The sequence below is a fragment of the Dama dama genome, chromosome 9 (genome assembly GCF_033118175.1).
Source record: "Dama dama isolate Ldn47 chromosome 9, ASM3311817v1, whole genome shotgun sequence".
Lineage (NCBI taxonomy): Eukaryota > Metazoa > Chordata > Mammalia > Artiodactyla > Cervidae > Dama > Dama dama.
The window spans coordinates 64,220,880-64,237,310 of record NC_083689.1 but is presented as its reverse complement, the minus strand read 5'-3'; the positions used below and the strand labels follow the sequence as shown (position 1 = coordinate 64,237,310).

The window sequence follows — 16,431 nt, the reverse complement described above, 5'->3', positions numbered from 1 at the left end:
CAGTTGTGGGGTCTTAGTTCCCTGACCAGGGAGGGAACCTGGGCCCTCAGCAGTGACAGCGCTGACCACCTAACGCTGGACCGCCAGGGAATTCCCATGTCCACTAACTTTTTTTTAAAAGGAGGGATTGTTTTGGTAAAATGTAACTCATGTACCAAAAAAGTGCATAAACAACAGATGCACAACTAAATTAAATATTTTAAGTGGATATCTGTGTAACAATCACATATATCTGGAAATAGAAATTGTCCAGCTTTCCCCAGAAGGGGCATTATGTCCCTTCACAATCACAAACCTTTCTTTCCTCCAAAGTCCTCATTTCATATTAAACACCTCCTTGCATCAGTAAGCGTGTTTTGTATACCTGCCTTCCTTTGCTCACAGTTCTGTTTCTAAGATGCTTCCACGTTGTATGTAACTGTAGTTCATCCATGTTCACTGCTGCCGTGTCTGCTGTCAGTTGTCCCAGTGTTTGGGTTATCCTCAGCCCCTTTCATTTCCATATCACTGTATGATTTCATTCATGTAAAGAACAAAAGCAGGCAAAAGTACAAAATTTATAGGAAGGGCATACCAGGCTCCCAAATTACATGAAAAGTTAATGGCTTGCTTTTTCAGGATCCAAATTTTACTTGTTGAATAAAGAAGCAAAATATAGAACAACAAATACTGTACGATCCCATTAAAAGAAAGACATGTCTTTGTACTTATGCATCTGTATACATGTACATATTTATTCAATTATGTCTAGAATTCTAGGGGAGCAAAACAATTAGCAGTGGTTACCTCTGGTGTATATATGGGAATGGGGCAGAATGCAGGAAGCGGGGAAGGGCTCCATATGTGTATGGGAGGAGCTGTATGGGCCGACACCTTCACATTTTACTACCTCATTTATTTATTTACTTTTACAATAAACATTCCTTTTTTTTTTTTTTTTTTTGTTAACAACATCAGTAAGAGTCACCTCAGAAAAGAGAAGGAATGAGGATTTACTCTGGGGTACAGCAAGCTTCTCTTCCATACCCGCTGGTTAACATTACCCTCAGAGCACAGCAGAGCCAACCCAAGACAGTCCATATCCTCTCTTTCATGTTTCAGACACTTTAATGGTTGGCTTTCGGTTCACAGAAACACAGCTTTAAATGGCAGCCCGCACATTCAAGACCACACATCAATTGCAAGTAAATCTAAATCAGCTGTTGGCCCCTTAAGACTGGGTGGGGCACAGCGAAACTCCTCTGGAGCAAAAGGAAGATGCAGCCATTTTCTTTCTATTTCTGGAAACCAGCTAGATTTCCAGGGTTCACACCTGGGAACTAGCTAGATTCGTGGCCTTCTCCTCTCCCCAGCAGAGGGAGTCAGGGAGGAGGCAGAGAGAGGCAGCGGGGAAGGAATAAGTCATGTCCAAAGGGAGCCCTATGGTCATCGGAGGCTCTCCTTCAGGTTTCAGCCTTACTGACCCCCAGTGGCATTTCCATGAGCCTACTTCTCAAGGTGCATTCACTGCAGGAACATCTTATCCGGCCAAGAGCAGTAATTGCCTAAAATCTGACTGATTGCTTATTACCTGTGTGTCCATCACTATGGTCACAAAACCCCATGCAGGGACTTGTACTCTTGTCCTCATTTTACAAGTGGAGAAACAGAGGCCCACAGGTGAGAAATGACTTGCTTGAGTTCACACGGCTAGCGGTGGCACTAGAACCCACCCCATCCAGTCTGACCCCCAGCCTGCACTCTTAAGCTCTAAAGTCTAAAAGCATGACACCATGATTAGGTGATTCCAGACTGAATGGGCACCGATTTGGCCACCCAGCGGAGTGATAAGAAATATTCACTGGAATTGGACAGATCCCCCCTTTGGCTTTGTCCCCAGATGAGTCACTTCCCCTGCTTAGGCCTGGATAGCCACATCTGTAAAGCGGGACCACGTCTTTGTCTCAAGGTTGTACTGAAAATTAGAAATGGGCTACGTAGAACACCTGCTATCAGTGCAGGCACCGAGGCACCCAATAAAAAGCAGCCACCATCAGCGCCGTCATCACCAGCACCTGCAGGGAGGCGTTCCCTTCCCTTCTCTTTCCAAGGAACCTGCGTAGAGGCCGAACTACGCCTGGTGGGGACTAGAACGAGACCTAGCCCGGGGTCTGCTCCAAATGGTGAGTGGAAGCGGGTGGAAGGGAGTCGTCCTTGTAAGCACCCCACTTCGCACTTGCCCTGGAGGGCATCGAGGGGTGCTCCTTCCTTTGACCCCATGGCTGCCTCCCTAGTCCAGGCCTTGGTCCTTGAAGGGTTCCTGGCATCCGGCCTTGCTCCTCTCCAGTCTGTGCCCCACATAGCAACCAGCTTAAGAACTTCCCCATCTCCTTAGTGCAGCCCACCCCACTCCACTCCGCCCCGCTTGAGGACTCACCACCTCCTCTGACACTGTCGTCCCCCTTCACGCCGGCACCCGTGACAATTCCGCACCCTTGCACTCACCACCCACTTGCCAGAAACGCCTTCATCTCCACAACCTCCCTGTCACACCCCCTCCCTTCAGTCCTCCAAGGCCCTCCTCAAATCCTCTGGGACACCTCCCAGAGTCCCCACCCCACACCCAGGGTTAGAGACCCCCTCCTCTGCTTCACATGGTTCCTCGGTTGTCAGCATGCTTTAAGGAGCATTAAGGTGATTTACTGCTTTACAAATCTGTCTTCCCTCCTCTGTCTAGGCTAGGGCCTGGGCTTATTCCCCACACCCTCTCCCTATGGCTGGCACAGCAGCTAACACACAGTTGGTGCTTAGTAAACGTTAGCAGCGTGAGTAGATAAAGACCATCTGTGTCTCAGTAAAAGGGAAAACTAATTGTCAGAGTGCTTCACAGGTAAATAGGCAGCTAGTGGGCTCCCTGTCCCTGGGGGCGACTAAGCTAGAGTACAGGAGCAGGAGAGAGTGGAGGCTGGATGTGGTCACTGGAGGCTTGGATTCCTAAAGACACAAACCAGGGACAAGTTTTCTTAGAATCAGCTCGACGTGTGAGTTACTAATAGCGATCCTCTGCTCAGGGGATTCTGATGCTGCAAGTTTGGGCAGGTCAGAAACCTGTAGGAAAATACCCCCAGGTGATTTTGAAGTATGCCACATTGGGGACTGCTGAACTTTGTGACTTTTGAGGCCATTTGCAGTAAGGTTTCATGTGCGATGGCCCTTCGTAAACTGTGAAGTGCTGGCCACAAATCTTGGCTCCAGGTGTTATTCGAACTCTGAGATGAGGGAAGTGAAGGCGCTGGGGCTACAGCTCCTCGGACTCTGGGAGGTTGCGGACCCAGCCCTGGGCCACTCTGTTGAAGCTGGGTCTAAGGCGAAGGAGTTCCAAGCCACTGGTGAGCTCCGGGATGAAGGGGGTGCCTGCCCTCGGAAAGGTTTCCCCCACCAGGGGTCCTCCAAAGGGCACCGGGGTCCTGGGGAGAGAAGAGCGGCAGGGGAGGTGGGCTGTGTGGGGGTGGGGTGGCAGAACAGACATGGGGGTCACCGCGTGTGGCCCCCTCCTCGCCTCTCTGGGCCTCAGTTTCTCTGCTACTCAGCAAAGATTTTGTACTACCTTTAACAGGTTTCTCCAGCTCTGCCCAGTCCCAAATCTGCCCCTAGTCAGGATGGCTCATTGTTTGGAAATATTAATAAGAATGACGTTTTCAGAGTGAGAATTGGCCTGTCCTGGCAAAACTCTCGGATCCTCTTAAATAAAGTCCAGAAGGGAGAAGAATTGGAATATGGTTTTTCCTTCCTCTCGACATCTCCCCTTACAAAAATATATCACAAACTGGAGAGAGAAAGGAGAGTTAGAAAGAACATTCAGAATCAGAGAATACAGATTACAACCAAGACATGCTATTTCTCACCCATAATACTGGCAAGAATAAGTGATTTGGTAATGGGCCAAAGTTAGTGAATGGTGGAAAAATTCTTACTCATATACTGCTGGCTGGAGGGTAAACTGGTGCTGCTACCTTGCAGGGGAATTTGGCAGGATCCTTTAAACCTGAGAATGTGCAAATTCAGTCAGCCAGCAACTCTACCTGTAAGCATATGGCTTAGGAAGTGCATGCACATGTGCACAAGGAAGCAGATACGAGTAGTGATTAGTGACAAACCAGAGACACGCCATATGCCCATTGGCAGAGCAATGGATAAGATCAATATATTCATGGCAGAGTACTATATAACAGCTTTAAAGGAATGAACAGAGCTATAGATATTAAGAGATTTCAAAAGCATAATGTTGAGTGAAAAAAGCAAGGTATAGGATGAGATTCAAAATATCAAAAAAGACACATACACGTGCAAACCAAACAATGCTACATCCCCGAAGGTATGTAGCTGCTTGTAGCGAATGCTCTGAGAACAGGCACCAACCTGACAACAGTGTTACTTTTGGGAAGAGACCTGGGATTGGAGGATGGGGAACAAAGGGGCCCTACTTTTATTTGTAGTTGCCTAGGGTTGGGTTTTGTTTTGTGTTTAAGATAATACAAATACATGATTTTCAAACTATTTTTTACTTTTAAGAGAACAAAGAGTATTACTCATGTAGTGTTTTCCCTGCAGCTTGGGACCATTCCTGAGCCAGGACCCAGGTTCCAGCCAGGACAGTTTCTGCCTGGACCACCCCAGCTGTGGTGGCAATAGCCTGGCCCCACAGGAGCAGGCCAGGCCGCTTCCAAGTTGAGCAGACCTCATGGTCGGGCCATGGATGCTGAGCGCAGCTTGACTGCCAACACTGCTATTCCTTCTCTCTCTACCTCCGTTGCCTCTTCTGTGCCAGGAAGGGTCTGGCTTTGAGACTCCTTAAGAACCCCCTTCTTTTAGTGGGAACATGCCTCAGCCCGTCATAGCGTGAGATTGGTGGGGCCACGGCCTGCCCTGGCCAGCCCGGAAGCTGCCTTGCTAGCACTGATGTCTACTGAGGGTTTTAAATAGCTAGACAAGCAGGGCTGGAGGGCCCCAGGAGAAGAGGCAGCCCAGTCCTTCCTGGCAGGAAACCCCCAATCCTCTGCCAATGGCTCGTGGTTCACACGATGCCTGTTGGACCCTGTTCTTCCCATCATGGTCCTCCCATGCTCTCAGCTGTTTGAGGGTAGTCACATCCCTCCAGAGCACTCTCTTCTCAAGGCCCATCACCCCCAGCTCCTTCAACCCTTCCTTAGGGGGCCTGGTCTCCAGGCCAAGCCAGGCAGATAGTCTCCACATGTGGTCTGAGCAGGTGCCAGAAGAGCTGGGCTGTGGCCTCCTCTCTGTGGACCCTCCAGTTTCTCACTTAATGTAGCCCAAGCCAGCAGAGAATTTCTCATAAATAGCAGCAGACTAAGGAAGCCAATTGCAGTTGAAATGCATCCTCTAGCCCATGCCTTCCTCCAGTGCCAGGCTCCTGTCCTGCCTGCTGTGATTTGTTTTCAGGCCCCTAGAGTGGAACATTAAGTTTATCCCTTTCAAGTTCTCCCCTGAAAATAATAATAACCTGTAAATAGTAATAATAGAAGCTACCATTTTTTGAGAGCTTCTCACTTGCCAGAAACTTTGCCTATGGCCTCTCATGCAACCCTCACAACCATTTTATGAAGTAGGAATTGGAGACCCAGCGAGGTTAAGCCATTCACCCAAGGTCACACAGCCAGGGGTAGAGATTGCATTAAGCCCTTGATGAAGCCCCACGCTCTAAACACTATGAGCCACTTATCTGTTGTTCTCACCTCTGGTGTCCAACATTTCACTGCCACTTCCCACAGTGGGACAGCCTCAAGGTCACTTTCTAGGCCTCTTCCAGGCCATTGATGAAAGGGAAAGGCTGAACTGGCCTAGGACTGGTGAAATCTGGGGCCCCCACCCGGGCAAGGACTCACACTTCCACATCCATCAAGGAGGTGGCACATAGCAGTGATGAAGAACAAGAAACTGAACTCTGGAGTCCAACAAACCCAGATGTGGATCCCAGCCCTGCCATTGCTTTCTTGCCGTGTGACTTTGGGCAGGTTGTTAATAATCCTCTTCTGCAGCAGAATGGGAAAAATTGTAGCATCTGCCCCACCCTGTTGTGAAGCAGGATTCAACAAGATGTGTGCCACACACAGACATTCATTCCCTGTGCATTTACTGAGCACCTACTATGTGCTAAGGCACAAGCGTTCTATTGTGTTTCAGCAGAAACTCAATAAATGTATACAAGGCGTTGGGGTAGAGCCTGGCATGTAGAAAGTGCTCAGGAAATGCAGCTGCTGCTGTGGTTGTGACTGGCTCCAGTGCATCCTCCTTCCAGGTCTCTCCCTGAGCAGCCCCGCCTTGTCTTACTTGTTGAAATTTCGATACTCCGCCAGGCTGGGGATGTGACTTCCGCCCTCGCCCAGGTAGTCCCGGTAGCTGATGAACTCCTGCCACGGGCAGTGGTAGCCCTTGGGGATGGCTGTGTGGTTGAACTTCTCAGGTGGGATGCCCTTCAGTGGCTCAGCATAACCTAGGGGTGGAGTATGGCACGTGGCAGGCAGGCGAGCGGGCTGCCTGGGTTCCCTTCTCCTTTGGCCCTCACACCCATCCCATGGACACTGTTTGGGGATGGGAAGGAAGGACTAGGAAAGGGAAGTCAAGGGAGGGCGTGGAATGTGATGCCAAAGTCGCCCCAGCAAAGAGGACCTTTCCCCATCCCTGGAAATGGGGAGGATGGAGCAGGGGAATTGCAAGTTGGGGCAGAGACTCTAGTCTTGGTTCATCTCTGGCACGCTCTGTGACCTGACATGGCTGCATCTCTCTGGGCTTGTGTTGTATCTGTAGACAGGGGTGTGTGTGTGTGTAAGGAGATGGACTAGATACTCTCTGGGTGCTCTTTCTGCCCCATCAGGGAACACACCCATGTTCTGGTCCTCCAGCCTTGGTCCTGGGACATGGGAATGCCACTTACCTGGTGCCAGGGCGCTGGGGTTGTAGGTGCTCACTGGCCGGGAGGCCATGGACTCAGCATCCCCAGGGCCCCCATGCGAGGCCGGATAGATGTGGAGCTCAGAGCGGTAGTTCTGCCCCTCATGGCTGTTGGCAACCTGGGCACAGGAGTGAAGCTCAGAGAATCTGAGTTGCCTGGCCCCTTCCCCTGGGCTTCCCCTCCTTGGGGAGGTCTCTGTCCACACTCACCATCCCAGGTTCTGCTGTTCCAGTCCCCTTCTCCTTTGCACTTCCTGCCACGACCTGTAGGGTTGGGGGGCGGGTGGCAAGTAAACCACAGGTAGGCTCCACTAAAAAAGGCAGGGAGTGGGGAGGGGCATAATCCTAGAGCCCACCTCCCAAGGATGTTGGGGGGATGAGTTCATAATGTAGAGTGCTAGACCCTGGAACAGAGAAGTGCTCTTATGTATGTTAGCAGCTACTGTTGTATTGACCCTGGATTTCTGTTAACCTCCCTGAGCCTCAGTTTCCTTCTCTGTAAAGTGGGCATGATGATAACACTATCACTCTCTGATCATTAAATGAGATGACACATGCAAACTGCTTAGCTAGAGCTGTCATAGGCACCTAGCAAAGGTAGATGTTTTGTCATTTTTATTATTCTGCCACATGGTGCCCTCTCGTCATCTCCTGTTTCATCCAGAAATTGAGTGGAGCCGGATGGCAGGCCCTGAGTTCATTAGAGGCACTTGAGATTGCCTGCCGCCTCTCTGAAGTCCAAGGGCAGGTCATTCTTGTTTCCTTGCTCTGCTGCTGTTTAGTCACTAAGTCATGTCTTGACTCTCTTGCGAGCCATGGACTGTAGCCCGCCAGGTTCCTCTGTCCATGCAATTTCCCAGGCAAGAATACTGGACCGGGTTGCCATTTCCCTCTCCAAGGGATCTTCCTGACCAAGAGATCGAACCATCACCTACATTGGCAGGTGGGCTCTTTACCACTGAGCCACCAGGGAAGCCCCATTCTTTAGATGACTCTACCTTCTTCCAGTGGGAAGAAGAGAGAAGTGTTCTGCATTTTCCATCTTAGATCAAGCTCAAGTCTAATCTAAATCCTGCTTGCTGCACATTCAGCCCAGAGCACCTGACTGTCCTTTGGCACTTTTCATAGGAGCCAGAGTCCCTTCATTCCATGGCTCACCATGTCCAACCCACTTTGTTTCGTGTCTGGGGAGAGATGCCTGAAGAGCTGACTCTGTTCTAAGATCACAGAGCAGGGCAGGCGTCAGTCTGATGGCAATGCCATAGTCATCCCCTGGTTGGACTCGAGGGGCTCCTGTAGGGGCCAGACATTCTCACTTGGCTCATTGTGTGGCTGATGACTGGCCCTCAGTTTCCCTGTGAGCATGGTCAGAGCTTACTCACAGCACGTGGGCTGGCTGCAAACTCAAAGGTGAATTTCTGCACACGGCGCTGTCTCTTCTGGAAGAGGAGGGACCCCCTGTTGTTTCGCAGTGATAGCTCCTCCATCATCAAGTCCTGGGGCACGCTCAGTTTCTTGCCCAGGTCCAGCAGAGGAACTGCGGGAGAGGGCAGAGAGAGCTCTCACTGCCAAACCTGCAGGATACTCCAGCTGCTGACTCTAAGGGGACCTCTTCACAGCACTGTCCGTTATGTACAAGGATGTCAGTTTCCCCCCGTGCTTGCTGACACTGGGTGTCATTCTGTGGATTCTTTGCCCAGCCAATGGGCTGAGATGATTCCTCTGAGTGTGATTTGCCTGTGTTTGATGCTGAAATCAAGCATCATTTCAGATATTCTTTGGCCAGGTCTATTTAGTCCCTGAATCTCCTGTGCAGCTCTGTGCCCATAGTGGTGGAGGTGATGAGAAATGATCAGATTTCAGATATCTTCTGAAGGAAGACCCTGAGGGGTTGGATGTGAGAGAGAGAGAGAGAGAGAGAGAGAGAGAGAGAGAGAGAGGACTGGAGGTGACGGCAAGCTTTCTGGCCTGAGCTGCTGGGAGGATGGAGCTACTCTCTGAGATGGGAAGACTGGAGGAGGAGGAGGTGTGGGGAACACCAGGCATTCAGGTCTAGACATGTCTTCTTTTCATGTTAAAATAGCCTTTTATCATCATGTGCTGTGTGTGCATGCTAAGTTGCTCAGTAGTGTCCAACTCTTTGCGACTGTATGGACTATAGACTGCTAGGTTCTTCTGTCCATGGGATTCTCCAGGCAAGAATACTAGAGTGGGTTGCCATACCCTCCTCCAGGAGATCTTCCCAACGCAGGGATCGAACCTGCATCTCTTATATCTCCTGCACTGGCAGGTGGGTTCTTTACCATTAGGGCCACCAAAACACCATATATGTACATTGAAGAGAGTTAGAAAATATAGACATAAGAGAAAAAGAAAAGAAGAACACCATTTTCTACCATCCAGAGATTACCACTCCTAACCCGTTAGTGTATATCCTTTCCTGTCTTCATGAAGTGAAGTGAAGTGAAGTGAAAGTCACTCAGTCGTGTCCAACTCTTTGTGACCCCATGGACTATATAGTCCATGGAGTTCTCCAGGCCAGAATACTGGAGTGGGGAGCCTTTCTCTTCTCCAGGGGATCTTCCCAACCCAGGGATTGAACCCAGGTCTTCTGCATTGCGGGCGGATTCTTTACCAACTGAGCTACAAGGGAAGTCCCCCTGTCTTCTTAATTGACCATATATTCATGTGACTTCTTAACTAAAATGAAATCATAGCATAGCTGCTTTGTAAGTTGCTTTTATTCAAAGCTCTCTACCTTTTCAAGAGAATGAATTTTTGTTTTATATGAATGTAATGCCTAACCGATATTCAGACCCCCTAATGGTTTCCAAAACTGAGAATAAGATTTGAAGAGTCTTGTCGGCATCCCAGTGGAGATGCTGATGAGGGAGCTGAATATATGAGTCTAGTGCTTGGGGAGAAAACTGACTTGGATGTAAAAACTTGGACATTGGGAGTATACAAATGGTATTGGCTATCGTTGTTTTTTAGTGAAGAGTGTTCTGTTGATTTCTTTTCTCATAGTTAGGACCAGTCATTACAGCCATGTAGAAGGACTTCGGGGCTGATGACTGTCAGTAGTTTGGGGGCCTATCCATATCCTTTGTGCTTTCCCCACCAGCAGAATGCACATTTCATGCTGGCCCAACAAAGGGAGACTTTTGGAAGAGAGGAGTGTCAAAATTGATGAGGACACTGGTAGGAGAGGGATACGTGGGGAAAGCACAGGCAGAGTTGTTTGTCATCTCTAAAATCAGATCCACATAGGTTCACGTTCCAGGCCTCTAAATGACGTTCTGAGCCTAGAGGCTGGTTGAGATCACCAAGGATATGAGGATGCATAAGAGAGCTACAGACTGAGCCCCAGAGCCTCCAACATTTAGATCGAGGAGATGAGAAACAGCCTGAGCCTGGGGAGAAGTAGGAGGAAATCTAAAGACTGTGGTGTCCTAGAACCAAAGGATGAAAGGGTTTCAGGGACAATGAACTGATCAACAGAGTCAAATGTTGCTGACAAGTCAAGTCAGAGGAGGGCTGAAAATTGACCATTATATTTAGTAACATGGGGCTATTATTGGTAATCTCCACAAAAGCAGTCCCTGTGGTGTACTTGGGTGTGAAAGCCTTATTGGAAAAGGTTCAAGAGAAAAGGGACTGAGGAACAGTTTAGCCATACCACAAGGAAGCGACAAGCCAAATCTAGGATGTGGGACTTGTACAGAGCATCTGGCCCAGTTTCTTCAAAGGAGTGAATGACATGGCAAAAAAAGGAGGGGGTGACGGTGATTTAGATTAAAGGAGATTAAGAGACATAGCTACCAAATAAAAACAACGGCCCTTGAAGGTACTGTGCTAAGTGAAATAAGTCAGATAAAGACAAATGCCATATGATTTCACTCATATGCAGAATATAAAAACAAACATATAAACAAAAGCCAACATGAATGATCAAACATCAACAAACATGCAGATACAGAGAACAGTAGTGGTTACTAGAAGGGAATGGGGGCCGAGAGGGAGGGTGAAATGAGTAAAGGGGTCAACTGTGGTGAAAGGTAGAAACCATACTTTTGGTGGTGAGCATGCTATAGTGTATGGGCTTCCCTGGTGGCTTAGATGGTAAAGAATCTGCCTGCAATACAGGAGACCAGAGTTTGAGTCCTGGGTTGGGGCGATCCCTTGGAGAAGGGAATGGCTACCCACTTCAGCATTCTTGCCTGGAGAATTCTGTGGACAGAGGAGCCTGGTGGGCTACAGCCCACAGGGTCTCAAATAGTTGGTCGGGACTAACACTTTCACTTTTCATGTTCTAATGTGTACAGAAGTAGAAATATAATGTTGTACACATGAAACTAGATAACGTTAGAATCCAAAGTGGCTCTTATTTAGATACTGTGAACAAACTAGAAAATTGGAGAAAGTTGACTACAGGACTGATTATTAGATAGTATTAAATCAGTATTGTTCATTTTGTTCAATGTGTTAATACCTTTACATGTAAGGAAATGTGCTTTTTATTACTTTTTGATGCATTGTGAAGTGTTTGGGGGGTGGAATGACATGTTTCTTGGGATTTATTCTGGACTCCAGGAATAAAAGGGGGACTTTGGGGGCTTGCCCTCTCTACTTTGGTGTGTGTGTGTGTAAGTTGGTTAAATAAAATGTTAAAAAGAGAGAGAGGAGGGAAGTAAAGACAGCAGCTTTGAGGAGCTGTGCTCTGAAGGACCACGGCTGGAGGCAGCTATGGAAACAAGAGGGATTTGTTTGTTTGCTTGCTTGTTTTTAAAGAGGAGAATTACTGAAGGAATGTCCTACAGCAGGGGAGAGGGCAGGGAGGGTGTCCGGCACCCAGCTGGAAGCGGTGGCTTCAGACAGGTGCAAGGAGAGTTCATCCAGCACACAAGGAAGGAAAACGAAGAACAGGGCCACGGATGCAAACAAGCGGACAGATGTGGAGGCGGGAGCTCACAGAAGCCTCTCTTGGCTCCTTTTCTCAGTGAAATAAGAAGCAAGGTTACTAGCTGAGAATGGATGTGAGGGAGGAAGTACTTTAGGTTTGAGAAGAGCAGCTGCTGAAATGGTCCCAGAGAACAGTAGAGTGAACGGGTCAGGGAGACGGACATGGTCACCAGTTAGCACTGAGGCCATGCCAAGTGCAGTGCTTCGTCCCATTCAGCGGAATCCTAAATGACCTTTTAAAAAAGGAGGCTGATGGTTTTTTCATTCTTTCAGCAAATGTAGAGAAAGAAACTTCTACGTGTTAGAATCAGAAAGAAATCCACTATAGATTGGGGGGGGGGGGGGAAGTAAATTTCTGAAGAATTGTATTCTAAGATCCCACTCATATGTGTAAAAAAATAAGTATATGCTTATGCGTGTATTGAATCTGCAAGGAGACATGCCAAATATAAGCAGTGACTATTTATGGGATATACAAAAGAGGAGGGCTGGAAATTGTTTGCACTGTTTTTGTTTTTTTTTTCAAATGAGACAACGCACTCTGTCTTAGATGAAAGACCATTTATACCTAAATATGTAATAAAAGTCCCCTGGCATATATTCTCAAGTGCTGTTCAGATGAACTGAGCTCAATATTTAAAGACAAAAAAAAAGCTATAGATGAAACCTATTTTGACTAAGCAATTCTAATTCTAGGCATTCATCCTTGGGGAGAAAAGTTGAATAAATACACCCAAGGATATACGTACAAGGATGTTTGCTGCAGTGAGGTGTCAGATTATGAAAACAGGGAATGAGTCTTACGGATGCTGCCTGGACACCCTTTATCAGTGACTAACAGCTCACAATGGCCACCTCTGCAGAGAACTGCCCCGGTGAGTAGAGGCTGCAACAGCCCCCTGCTAAAGCTGAGATGATTTCTATAGGGCAATTAACTTATGCTCTGGAACCCACTTCCTTACTTTCCTCTGCCCAGTCCTGCTTTTGTCACTTCCCTTCTCCTAGGCGTGCAATCTCAACAAGTCACTTGTTCAGGAATCCTCAGGCTCTACCCCTAACCTTAGTCAAGCCTTCATGGCCTCCTTGTCGGGGGAGGGTGTATAAATATATATAATATCTTATATGCTGGGGAAGTGAGGGGAGGGGAGGGGTGAGATAAATTACACTAAGATGGGAAGAAGTCTGTGGTGTGCTGCTAAGTGAAAAAAAAAAGATGATGAACACAGTGTATAGTATTCAGCCCACGTGTATATGCGCTTATATAAATATGTTTATATATGAACAGAAGAAGGATTTACACAAATCTGTTAACAATGGTTATCTCCAGATGGTTTCATTATGAGGAACTTTCACTTTCAAAGTCATTCATATCTGTTTTGTCTGAATATTTTATAAAATGAATGTCTTATTTATGTAATCATGTGGTGAAGGAGCAGTTTTGGAGACAGAGAGATCTGGGGTCAAATCTCAGCTCTGCACCTACTGAGGATGTGATTTCCTGAGTCTGTGTTTTCTCTTCTAAAAAATGGGTACAATCATGTCTAATTTACAGAGCTGTTGTGAGGGTTATATATATAACAAAAAGTACAAATGCTCTTAGCACTGTATCTGAGACATTAGTAAGCACACAAGAACGATGTTTTATTATTATTTTACAATGGCTGTCTTTTGGTGATGAGCTCATGCGCTTTTTTTCCCTTTCTACTTTTCTTTAGTTTCAAAGTTGTCCTTAATTAATACTCTAGCCGTAATCAACAAAAAAAGAACGTATTTCCAGTCTGGCATAAATGATGTGCGTCAACACTGGGGGGTCTGTAACCAATTAGACAAGAGAAAAGAAAATGCATTGCCTGGTTCTTCTATTTAGAGCCTCGATCGCTCACAAAGCTTACATATTTCAGCATGAAAATCATGGAATGAAAAAAAATGAAACCAACAAAAGGAGACAGGAACACACAAAACGAATTAAAAGTATGCCTCACAGATGAAGTTGTACACATGATGAAACACTTGGAACGCTGAAGGAGGCAAAACTGCAGTGAAGCCCTTAGGCAGGGATTTATCAGGGCCTGGTTCACTGCTCTCCTGCATGGCAACCATGCCGGTACTTGTCTCAGTGGCTAATGCTTGGCCTCCTCCTTCGGTCCCCTGGATCAGAACTCCTGGGTAGGGATGTTGGGATGAGCCTCCTGACAGCCTTACCCACTTCCGTGCCCCTCTGCTTTGCTGCCAGGTTTTTCTATATTCCTTTTTCTGGATAAACAACCTGCTTCCATCTGTACCCCCCATACCCGGCCCCAGGTCCGTGGGCGCTGAGCTGGGCAACCTGGATTCTGATCGGCCCCCTGACTCCCTCAGTAATCTGTACTTTTAAGCAACAGCGCCATGTCACTATGATTCACAGTAAAGTATGAGAGTTCTGACTTAGCTGAATTGTTTTTAAAATATATGAAATGCTCTAAAGTAGGCCAAATAAAGGCTCCAAAATTATGCCAAGAGTTCTGTAAGAGGTCTTATAAAGTTGATAAGTATGTATTTTAGGTGATTTATCCATTGGCTGAATCAGCTTTTAAGTGAAATGGTTTGACTAAGGTCAGGCAGCCTGCTCTTGCTCCCCTGCCCCACCCTCCCCTGACCCCTCATCTCATGCTGTGGCTGCCCAGTGAGACCCCGAGTTAAAACACAGGCAATTATGTGGGAAGCTTGGGCCATTGGTAGGTTCGATCTGGGACCCTCAGAGCTCAGTCTGGGGCTGAGGAATGGCTCCGGTGGGGCCAGGGCCCCGTGTCTGGCACTCGACCTCAGCTCTCGTGTGCCCCGAAATCAGGGCCAGGCCCCTCCCAACGCTTCAGGAAACTTCCCAGCCCAGGCGGCAGATTCCACAGGCTGGCCTGGACCTCACACCTGTTTGCCCAGGCCTGGGGCCAGCAGGCTGAGTGGCTATAGACTGGGACCAAGAAAGGATGGGATCTGAGGAATGCACAGGGCCTGGGTCAGCCTTACCTGGTTCAGTGAGGTCCCCCGTGGTAGTCATCACTGGTCCCTTCTGCTCCTTGGGGATCATCCTGTGGAGGAGACACCCCTACAGATGGGTCCAGCTGCCTCTGTTCCTCCCAGTCCTTGGTCTACCCAGCCTTAGCCCCACACAGCTGTATCTCACCCAAGTCTCAAGCAAGGGCTGTCCAGGTGGGAAACAGGAGGCTGAGGTCCACAGAGGGCAAGGGAGATGCTCAAGGTCATGCAGATCTGCTTCCAGGTTGCTAAGGAAGCACAGGCTCATCAAGGGTTTTTTCTGGGACATTAGAAGGGGAGGTGGGGGTGTCTGACTGTTGTTGTCCACTGACTCGGGTGAGCTCTACTCAGGGGCTTAAAGAGGTTGAAGGTTGAAGTCTGGGGGAGAGGAGCATGGCTGGTTAGGCTGGGGCTGCACTGGGGTCTGCAAGGTGTGCCCCTCATGTCCCCAGTATTCAGCTCTGAAGCTTGGGGGCACAGGCCGGTGCAAGGAAGCTGGGAGGGCCATCAGCCCCTTTGTAGCCCTATCCTTCAGCTCACTTCCGTGGTGTCCTGCTTCTCTTCCTCCTCCACCAGTCTCCCATTTGCATCTATGGCATGTCCCAGGAATCTTGGAGGTGATTTAAAATAAAAGGAGGTCCAAAGCCCCAGAGAAGTCCTGCAGGCCCCAAGTCCAGAGTCCCTACCCTGCCCTCAGGAGAGAAGGCAGAGCCCTTGAGCCTCCTGACAGCCGTACCCACTTCTGTGCCCCTCTGCTTTGCTGCCAGGTTCTTCTATATTCCTTCTTTTAGAAAAGCAACCTGCCTCCATCCATTATCTCCCCTCCCATACCCATACCCGGCCCCAGGTCATTGGGTGCTGAGTTTCCAACCTGGATTCTAATCAGTCTCCCTGACTCCCTCGGTAAGTGTGAGCAAGCGGCTCTCCAGCTCCGCGTCTCTCTGTGCCACCTAAAACTGCACGCAAACATGAGCACAAGTACATGCATTTGGGGTGGGGCCCATGAGCTGGTAAAGCATGCTCCACTTTGACCACTTAGGATTCCAAGTTCCTAGATCTGTTTCTTGACAAACACTCTCCTTACAGAAATTCACAGACATCAGGAAGGACCCCTCATTTTACAGACAAGGACCCTGTTCCCTCTGTTGCTGAAAGATCTTGAAGTCTGAGCAGAGTCATAACCTACCCTCCAGCTGGAATCCTAGCCACCCCTCCCCATTTAACCCAGAGCTTAGGATCCCTCCCTTCCCAATTCAGGATCCAGGCTTCCAAGAGGCCCCACACTCCCTGCCCTTCTGCAGGGTCCTTGCTCTGCTGTGGGGGGAAGGGGCTCTGGAATTACTCCTCTCCACCGCCCACTATCCACAGCCCTCAAGCTTCCCTTGGATCCTGGTACCTGAGAGATGGAGCCACAGTGGGCAGGAGGGGGTGTCAGACCCTCAGATTAACACCTCTGTTGGGAAGCTGAGAGCCGAGTGGTCAGTGTCCGTGCAGGCGGTCGGCGAGCTG

General features: G+C 48.5%; 1 protein-coding gene across 1 annotated transcript; it reads right to left on the bottom strand.

Annotated features, from left to right (window-relative positions):
• Positions 1 to 3,277: 3,277 nt before the first annotated feature.
• On the bottom strand, positions 3,278 to 14,974 carry MYOZ3 (myozenin 3). Its single transcript, XM_061151750.1, has 6 exons — positions 14,914 to 14,974; positions 8,331 to 8,485; positions 7,153 to 7,212; positions 6,932 to 7,067; positions 6,328 to 6,490; positions 3,278 to 3,446 (listed from the first exon to the last, which is right to left on the bottom strand). Exons 1-6 carry the CDS (start codon positions 14,972 to 14,974, stop codon positions 3,278 to 3,280), a joined length of 744 nt encoding a protein of 247 aa, XP_061007733.1.
• Between the last annotated feature and the right edge of the window lie 1,457 nt (positions 14,975 to 16,431).